The sequence below is a fragment of the Stegodyphus dumicola genome, chromosome 11 (genome assembly GCF_044657685.1).
Source record: "Stegodyphus dumicola isolate Sdum_Otavi_A_Nest chromosome 11, ASM4465768v1".
Classification (NCBI taxonomy): domain Eukaryota; kingdom Metazoa; phylum Arthropoda; class Arachnida; order Araneae; family Eresidae; genus Stegodyphus; species Stegodyphus dumicola.
This window is the reverse complement of record NC_140778.1, coordinates 82,766,572-82,777,401: the sequence shown is the minus strand read 5'-3', so window position 1 is coordinate 82,777,401 and position 10,830 is coordinate 82,766,572. Positions and strand designations below refer to the sequence as shown.

Here is a 10,830-nt window from a genome sequence, read left to right as displayed (position 1 = left end):
TCTAAACATATTTCATTATATTCAATTCGCTTCCATTTATTTCAGAAAAGTTATTAAAATGTTGATTGCTGACGCATGTCAGGACTAATTTGAGTAGAGTGATTTGGAGGCTAAAGAAATTTATATTTCCCTATAAAGCTGCAGAAAAGGTGACCCACCACTGGCACATGCGGTCACAAATGTGAATTTTGCTGTGGCTTACCTGTGGATCAAGAGCCACCCAAAACAAACCTATTATGATCCACCAATAGGTCACACAGCAATTAAGGTGTTAAACTTTTTTAAAGAATTATTTAATCCCTCAATCTCTTATATATGCTTAAAAAAAGACAAATCAAGAAAATCTGTTTTATTTGAAATTATTTCTCAGTATAAAAGCGTATAATTTTTAAAGTGTTACTGTGATAATACTTTAATTTTCACCTTCAATGACTTGATCACTGCTGTGTCGATTGAGTACTTTCATTGCAAGTTTTTTTGTCTCACTGATTTCTGCATAATTATAGAAGGCCCTTAATAAATCTATATATGAAGAGAAAGACTGCATTTTAAAAAATAAGGAAGAAAACTAATGTTAATCTAACCATTATTCATATTCTTTAAACTGTACTATCTTGAACGAAAAAGCAATTTTTCATTATTTCACTTTTCAATAAATATAAGGTAATTATGTATTATTCCACTGAGCATGAAACTGTCACCAAACAGTGCAATTTAGCACAAGTTATGGATAAGCATGATGTCGTAATACACTCATAACATCTGCACTTTTGTTTGATGTAACCACCGATGAAATGTTGCAAAGGAAAAAAAAAAATTGTGATGAGAGAATATTCATCCTAAAAGCAACAGTTCAAAGCTGTAGAATCAGATTTGTTACTGCACTCATACTCCTTTGTAACTGGTTCAGAGAGTTAATACTTGTTGAATGGGAAAAAGAACAGTTGAATATGCTGATGGAACAGGTAATAGATTGGAATAGTTACTTATGAGCAACCTCTGATGTGTACTTATCAGTTGTCACTGCTGTGTAGATCGCATATCTATCATGTTTTTTGGAATAAGATATTTTCAGAAGACACAAGTATAATGATAAAAGGTAGATCCACAACATGTTTTCATTTGCATAAACATGAAGCATTACACCCATTATTCCAAAGTCAAATATTATATAATTTGAAATGATTAATGATGTACAAAATTGCAGCAATTCTGCTTTGCAGCCATGTATGTGCTCTTCTTGTCATAAAATGTTGTTAACTTATTATTAATTTTTTATAATATCCATCACATTAAATGTAATATTTATTTATTATGGTAACTTCGCTCTTTATCTAATTTTCATAAATTAATTTGAGCATTTTAAACATTATTGCACTATTATCTTCAAATTCAAAACAGTAACTCTGTCTACCACTTCCTTAAAATAACCATTTCTGAAAGTAATGTTATACATTAAACACGCATGCGTAAGCGCTATGTGTTTACGCATGTGTGTTTAATGTATAACGGACGGTACAAGCTAAGCTAAAATTATCTAATTATCTATTTCAGTTAATGTTGCAGATTGCATTGTTCCTTAACCTTCTAATTGGATCCGGCTTATTATTTTTTGCAGACTAGTAGAGCAATTTTATAAAAGTAAGCTTGAACTTTCGATTATGTCAAAAAGAATTTCTGATTCTGGAGCTGCCAAAGGATCTACAAAGCGAAAGCATGTTTCGATGTCCATCAAACAAAAAGTGGAATTGCTGCAAAAAATGTATAAAGGCATATCTTTTGTTTCTCTAAGCATTCCGAAATCTGTTTATCAATTTCATGCTGCTCTCCGTGGGGGGGGGGGACGTTGCCACACGCAATGAACTGGAAGTTGATCTGTCAGCACTATCCTTATCTTCAGGGCAGATGTTTTTATTTTATTTGGCTTATAATTCCTTACTAAATGTAGTATTTCATCTCGATGTACTCCGTCTTCAATATGATTTAAATCAAATTCCTCGTCATTATAAATATCACGAATACACATTAAATAGTTTTCTGGTTGCAATTTTCTAATTTCGACTATTCGTAATGTATGCTTTATGAATGCACACGTTGAAAGAAATGTTTAATAAAGGAAACAAATAAATATGAAGTTGTTCTTTTTTTGTAAATTTTGATACCCTTTAGATCATAATTGCTCTTTATTTCATAAATTACGGTTTCATATTTTTAATTTTATAATTTTTGCATGTCATCTTACCAGATTTAAACTGATGATCTATAATCCGGAATCGCCGAAGTCCAGACGAGTCTGGATTAAAGACTTTTGACTGTACTATTTTTCACCTCTAAAATGACTACTATCACTGTCCATGCATAGTTGTCTTAGGCTTTTCATTTTTCTTCATACCTAGTTTCCTTTGGTTAAAACCAATTTATGCCAACGTGACTACTAAATTTAACATCTACTCATTAATTATAAAAGTTTTGAAATATTGGCATCAAGTCGAATAAAAGATAGTTTATCACAATTTAAACTTTTATACATGTGTGTTTTTAAGTGTTATGATTTCTTTTAATATTTATTCCAAAATGAAATTTATTCTTGAAGAATCCTTTTAATGGATTAACGTAAAGAATATATTACAAAAGTTTTAAACTGAAAGCAATTTTTTGTTTATTTTATTTTGATTCTTGTATTTGCAAGTGAATTATCATAAAAGCTTTCAAATATACAATGAATAATTGCTGGTGTGCCAAGTTTAAGTTTTTTCGTATGCTTGTATGTGAATTATAAAAAAATAATGGAGGAAAATATTGGTTTACCTAATACTGTAGACAACAGAAAGAAAAGACTTTTGGGAGATTAATGAAAATATGTTGCTACTTTTTAAGAAAAGTTATGCTGAAAAAAAATTAACTGGAATTTATTCAATCTGTTTGATAGCAGTATTTATATATTTATAATATTTTATGGTACCATTTATGAATTATATAAATTTAAGAAAAGAAAATAAATGAAAAATTTCCGTTACTATAATTTTATTTAATTAAAAATGTTTTTGTCAAAAAATTTTCTTTCATTAAACAATAACATTAAAAATCATTAAGTTCACTTATATGATCCGAGTTTTTCATATTAGTAGTTTCAACTGATAACGCTATCAGCTAACAACTGCTGGTGAGAGAAAAATTAAATAATATTAATGTTGCTTAAAATGCTAGCTTTAACGGCATTTATTGAGATAACACTCATTCTTCATACATATGTTTATTATTATTATGCAGAATTTGGGCAAAATCAATTGTCATTAGGATTTTTTGAAGCAGGTATACACGAAAAATGAGCAATTTCCTCACCAGAACTTGAACCTGGACCTCTTGAATATGCGCTGAGTGTGCTAATCATTACACCACGAAGGCATGCAGAAAGGGAGGGAAAAAATACCTCATACACTTTTCCTTTTAAAGGGCGACTGGGGATTAGGGGACTTAATTGCTAAATCCTGGTGGTGAAGAATCATTATCCACCACCTTTTTTTTAGTTAGATAGTTTGTTTAGTTTTTAGTAGTTATTTCCTATTACATTATACAATGAGATTGAGTTAGTGTGCTCTTTTTCGTCAATCAATAGAACTAGACAGATGGTTCTTATATGCTTTAATTATCCATATCAATTCATCCTTAACAGTTAAACTATGCATTGTTTATATTTAATATTTTAAGTAAAGCTGGAGTAAATTGACTTAGATATGAACTAATCATTTTCAAAATTTTAAGCATTATACTTTCATAAAAAATTATTAACAAAAATTGTGTTAAAAATGAAAAAAAAAAAAGTTTTCTTTTTTAAATTTTGGAACGTTAAGTTTAAAAAAAAAACTTTTTAAAACTTGGGAACTAAAAAAACTGCTTATTTGACAAATTATGATTTTCCAAATCCGAAATGTTTTCTCCAACCAAACTGGGAAAAAGAAAACTCTATAAGAATAATTCAGGTGTTGAAAATGAAATATCAGAAGGAACCTAATGATTTGGAAATGAAACCTCAAACTACAAAATTTATGATTACTATATCTATTGTGATGAATTTTGATGAAGATTCATGAAATGATGAGACATACAAATACAATGAATAATTGCTTCTCCAATAAAAAGGCATTTACAATATGCAAACATATGCAGTCTAATCTACCTGCATTAATTAGAACTTTGGAGAAGATACAGTCAAAGAATGGGATGAATTTTCACTTAACTAAAATTTTAAAGTATAGACTTATTTATTTTACAGTGTCTGTATTGCTACAGGATTTTATAATAATTGGAAGATTCCATTTCTGATGTGAATAATAGTGACTAAAAGAAAAATTTCTGTCACAGAAATACATTATATATGGCTATGAAGCTTACAAATAAAGTAGTTTTAGTAAAAAAATGCCATCAAATCTGCCATCTCCATAAATATGAGTTTTTTCTAGAAAAATACTGAACTTTTTTAATTGTGTACTAACAGCTGCAGATGGCATGCTCGAGCCACTATGTGCAACTAGCAATGTTATCTCGGTAATGCATTCCTTTTATTGGGTCTGATCTATGCATTATCGACTGAAAGAGATCCTACATAAGTTTCTCACCAGATTAGTGAAAAAGCAAAAATGAAACGATTTGGAGGAACAGGGTGTGAAATTGTCGTGAAACCTTTAACACAAACATTCCAAATGCTTAACCAAGCGATGACTGCATCAGCCAAATACAGTATTGTGATTCCTTTCAGTGTTTTAAGGAGAGCAGAAGTTTGGTTGCTAAAAAACTATACATTGGATGAGCTTTCATTTCAACAGATGACAAAAGTTCAGAGTACACTATGAAGTTGCAATGTCTCTAGAAATAATAACTTTTCTACAAACAAACTTTATTTCCATCTAGTTTATCTTTAACAAATAGAGTTCCTTTCAAGTGATTATAGCCAAAGACGATAAGATATTTTATTTAGGATTTGATTCCCAGCAAAACAGGTTATCTACGTGGATTTTTTCATTATACTGCCCCCTCCTGGATATGAACATAAATATCAGCCATTTTTTCTAGCAAAATGTTTCATGTAACATCACTCCAGAATAGATGAAAAAAAAATCTCAAGTATTATTTAATTTCATTATTATTGTGTGGTATTTATAATTCTAAATGCATAGATACTAAAACTTTAAAAATAGCTTTTCTTAAGCTATTTTCACAGTTCTTACTCTACTAGAGTTTCTGGCAACATTTTGAAGTTCCCAGAAAACATGTTTATACAATTTAGGTCCGATTTTTCTAAAATATTACAGTAATGACAGAAGGCTGTGAGAAGCTATAAATTAGTTAATAGTAGTTTGATTTGTTGTAGAATGATGGGCAGTTCAATTCATTATTTACTGATTTATTACTGCTTTTGTTTTGTAAACTAGCAGATATATTAATTATTTATAACTCTGAAGTTGAAGAATTTCGACTGTAGTGATTCTGAAAAATCATACTACCAAATTAGCAATATTCTTGAATTATGGGAAATTTCAGCATTATGTCCTTGAATTTTAGCTGATCTTCTTCATTAGAAAAATTCTTATTGCTTAAACTGCAATAAAAGTAAAGATCTTTCTTCCTCACAGCATAATAAAAATTATGAAAAATGGAAGTAACTGAAAAATTAAATAGATATAAATAATTCATCATTCTTCTGTCACATCCAAAGAACTCTATACGATTTTTAATTAATTTTTGTTTAAATTTTCTCCTGCCTACAGTGTTTAAAAAAGTTGTGATCACAGATGAGCTCAGCAGCAGCTGAGTTGCTGTTCTACCTAGGTCTGAGCTGAGTCACCAGTTCTACCTAGGTTTGAAATCCCAGAGAATGGGTTGGCTGCATGGGAGTTTTCATGGTTCTCCTATCATATTTAATGTGGAGTTTACCTTAGAAGATGCTCCATGAAGGCATCTCTACCCTTAAGGAGAGATAGTGTGCTTTGGCATAATCAATCAAAAGCAACCCCCCCTCAAATGGTTATAGTGGTCAGGGGAGACTGACTACATTAGGCCTTAAATTCTGGACAAAATATGGATGTTTGGAACTGTACTTGCTTTTTAGAATGAAAGCACTTAAAATCTGAATGTCCTTTTTATAAGTTGTAGATAAAAGGAAAACTGGATATATGGTCCTAAAATTTCATCCCACAAGACAGTGGTCTCAAACTGTATGCAGGCTGAATGCATGATCTGAAAGTAGTTGGCAGGCCGAATATTTGTTTTTCAAAATCAACAGTTTTTTTTAAACTAAATTGAAAGTTTTACATACTAAATATCTATCACAACCATACATAAACAATAATAATAATGATGTGAAGGAAAAAATTCCAATTTTTATGTCCGAAACCTGCATGAAATTTCTTTTACTTATTGGTAATTCAATTGTGTTAACAGCTATATATCAAATTTTCAGATTAACATTTATTTCAAATAATTTTCATATGTTCAATTAACCACTAAATAACTGATTTTAACTAAAAATAAATAAATTACAAAAACTTTCTGTAAAAGACAAAACTGAGAACATACAATGGCAACCTATTATTTTTATTTTATTTATTAAATTTTTGTTTGATTCATACAGAAGAAACTCATATACTTAATTTTTACATAAATAAACTTATTTCTTACTACAACTTTGATATTAAAAGTGGGGGAATTGTTCACATTTTAATGTATTCCCAAACAAATTTTAATGGCACAAATTCATAACTGAGGGTATTTATTACCATTTATTTGACAAGTATGAAAAAGAGATTAATCAGATCTGCATCTTCAAAACTTTAAATGAGATTTATATCAAAGTGTAAATTTATTAACTTCATTTGAAGATTTCCTATGGCATTACTTGTGTTCATTTATCAATGTAATGAAAGAAATGTAAAACTGGACTCAAAATCTTAAACCTTTCTTCAAATATTTGCCATAATAAAACTAAAATATATTTGGGGACCACATGAGGCCTGGACACTGCCCTAGGACACTCTTAGGACTCCTTGTGAACTTTCTCTAAATTGAAATAATCTTTCATATCCTCTTACCTGTACCGTTGTTCTTTCTTCCAACGAAAGGTTAGGAATAACTTTTATGGAATATTAATATTAAAAAGTAGTTTATTCCTAGCCTAAAATATACTTAGGTGTTTCTCATTTTAGCTTTTATGTTTTTTAAATTAGAGTTGCTCCATTTTTAAGTGTCACATTTGTCATAAAAAAAGTAAATACATTTTCTTGTAGATAAATGCAAGCATAAATATGAATCTACTCATTTATTAAAAATTTGGCATAAGAAAACAAATAGCAATTCCTTAGTTAAAATAAAGGGGGATTTTTTTTTTAAATTTATTTATGGAAGTGTAGCTTTTTTACAAATCTTTATTAAAGGTACTTTACCGTTTTGCTGGCACAGGCATTAAAGTCTCCAATAATGGTACAACTGAGGCGAAAATATAGAAAAGGCAATGTTAAGGGTTAAATTCATTAATTCTAATGAGAATGCACTAGCGAAGAGCACTGCGGTTTTACATAATTTCTGAATAAGCGATTTGTACGAATTGAAATAATTCTTGCATTTAAACTTGCATTCCAAATCAAGATTTAACTTGAAATTAATGTAGATAATTACTTAGATAATTATATTTTTATAGTGTAGTTTACGTGAGATAGATCACTTGTGATCATGTGATATGAACCGGATCAGGATGTTAAACCATGAAAGCATAGTAAATTCTTAAATTAATGTCCTTTTACAAATTTGTTGTCTTTTATTGGCTTTTTACAAAATTTTAAACGACATTAAAATGTTTATGCCTTCAAAATAAAAAAAACTTAGAACTAACATTTGTTAAGAGTATACTGTATTTTGTCGCCAATAAAGTTTGCTCGGCAAGATTTGCGCCGCCGAAATGGAAAAGTACTAAATTAAATAATTCAGTTCTTGCTTTCATTGTGCAGAAAACTGCAAAAATTAAAACAATATTATAAAGCATCTTTTGTCATTGTACTAAAATATTTGTTAAAAATGAGAAAATATATTTCCCAAGAGCCTCTCTAATTTCATGTATTTTAAATCTATTTCTTCTCATCATTGAATATCATATCAGAAGCAAAAATTAAAACTGATAGAATTCTCAATAAAAATACGTGATTCAAATATTAGTTTTAATCCAAGCAATATTTTGCTATAATCTGTGTTTTTATTATTTAATACTTTCAAATATAATAAAGCAGCTATTTTAATTTGAGAAAGACTTCAGAACAACATATGCTAACCCACACAAGATATTTTCAGAATTACTCTAATCTTATTTTCACAAGTTTAATTACAGCACACACTTATCAAATTTTAATAGTAATGTTAACTTGATAGAAATGGATTTCATTGGAATATATTAGCATTACAGATTTATACTATTGTCATTCGATCCCAGATTCCATGAAGAATAAATAATATCTTTGGTTTGGTGTACACGATTATGGTAAAGCACACGAGGGCTATCTGTTTAAGAGGAGGGATGCCTTTATAGAGAACGTTCTAACAAAAACAGGCTCGCATACACGTTACACACGGAGAAAACCATGTAAATGCCCATGCAGCCAACCTGCTCGCCAGAATTCGAACCTTCGACCGAATTATTAGTGTTTAGCAACTTTACCCATCGGGCACTGGTGGGTCATAAAAGAATAATAGACCTATACTGTTACTGGTCAGAAATCTTAAGAGTATAAGCAATAACAAACTTCTTTCAAAGAGCATCCCAGTTTGAATTAACTCAGTTGATATCTTAAGGTCTAAAACTCCTTTTCTCATATCACCAATTTTTAAAATTTAGAACCCATTTCTCCATTTCAAATTTAGAAATCCATTTCTATCAAGTTAACATTACTATTTTAAACACATTTTTAAAAAGACTTTTGGGTTGATGGGTTTTATGTGACCCTACTACATGTACACAAAACAAACACAAATATTGTCATCTCATTTAAGTTTTAAACCTGGGCCACTGGCATAGAAATTATGCTTGTTGAACACATTACAATTTACTAACAACTGTATAAGTATTATGGGTCCCAATTAATTTGGAGGGTGAATTAATGCTGCCTTGTCTAAAAAAAAAATATTTATTGTACAACAATTTAAAAGCGACTATCACAAACCATCAGAATAAAACAAAATTTCTACAGGAAAATACAAAAAAAGGAGAATATGCATGAAACAACAGAAATTATAACAGATGATGTTACAGTATTCAGGAATTCTTTTTGTCCACAACAATATGTAATTTAATTGCATATAATTTGAACTATACAAACACTGTAAATCATCCGTTAAAAATAAATTAAGCATATAGCCATTCATTTTATTTTCTCATTGACTTTTTCCCAATCCACAAAGGTATGAACAACCTTTCTGTTTGAATACTAATTTTATTGAACCAAATGAATATATTCTCCAAATTAAAACTGCTTGAAAATACGGATAAACTGCTAATAGTACTTTTCTGTTAATAATATGATGGGTTAATTCTCTTTCCTGTGCACTTTATTAACTGCTGTCAGATTAACTATGAATGCCATCCTTGATTAATTGGAATCTACTATATTATATTTCAAAAATAAAATTTCAAAAAGTGGTTTGTCAAACAATCTTTATTAGAAATGATCACATTAGATTTGAACTAAAACATGTAAATGTTATACATTCACAATCAATAAATCTAAACATTTATCTATAAGTAATTTAACATACAAACACAAAAATATGTTAAATTCACCACAAATGTCATTTACACAAATGTAAATATATATTAAAATAATTAAATTTAGGCACTTAAAAAATCAAATTACTTATTAGTCTGAAATGGATTGGTTGGAGTAGATTCCATATTGTAATAAACAAGAAAAGCAAATAACAGCAAAGACGCTACTCCAATAATCATAACGGTTGGAGATATAGCAAATTTTTCAGGAGCTGCATCTACAGTTGGTGGTGGTGGAGCACGTGTAACAATATCATCAATGCTCCACGGTTTATGAGGTGAGAGAACTGGTGGTCCATCAGACCAACTAAGAAAAGACGAAAAGCACATAAGCATACGCAAAAAGCTGCAAACAGACATCACAGTAAGCAAAAATTATAATTAATAACACTAATTGTTTTACATACTACAGTCCATCCATAGAAAAGAGAAGTATATATATTCTCATCAAAGCAAATATATTCTCACCAAAGCATGTCATATCATGTTTGCACTACTTTTATTTAGAATATATATATATGTATGTGAGGAAAATAAAGAATATGTAAAAGATTAAATTAGCAATGTAAATTTCCCTTCTCAATTCTAAAAATAGTTACCTCTCTCTGCACTGCGTCATTTCTAGATTAATCCATGCCATATGACTCTGGTGATGTAAACAGAATTAAAATAGACTCTGGTGATGTAAATAGAATTCAAACACAAGCAGCCAATAGTAATTTACAGTAATATTAAATATCCAATCAAAATGTATTGAGAACCAAAACTAACTCAGTCTGAATTAAGATTTCACCCTGAACATAATGCACTTGCTTTCTACGCTTTGGCATAACTGGATTATAGTCTGCATAGCAGACTTCCTCCTTTCTTACTGCAAAATTATCTAAAATATAAGCTTATTGGAATAGGCACAATTGATGTGCCAACTTGTTTGTGGCCACAAATGCTTGCTGAAATGAAAAAATGAATATTTAATCTGCCTTCGCCTCCAATTTCCCATTCATTATGGATCAACACTTCTACGCCAT

General features: G+C 29.6%; 1 protein-coding gene across 3 annotated transcripts in view; it reads right to left on the bottom strand.

Annotated features, from left to right (window-relative positions):
• Positions 1-9,674: 9,674 nt before the first annotated feature.
• Positions 9,675-10,830, bottom strand: part of LOC118201165 (uncharacterized) — a 41,685-nt gene continuing 40,529 nt past the window's right edge. For 2 of the 3 annotated variants that reach the window (XM_085826932.1, XM_085826931.1), the window contains exon 6: positions 9,675-10,109. In XM_085826932.1, coding sequence (XP_085683058.1) covers positions 9,887-10,109 — 223 coding nt within the window. In that variant the 3' untranslated portion in view covers positions 9,675-9,886. The remainder of the gene's footprint in view (positions 10,110-10,830) is intronic. The other variant, XR_015044059.1, reaches the window with a different exon arrangement.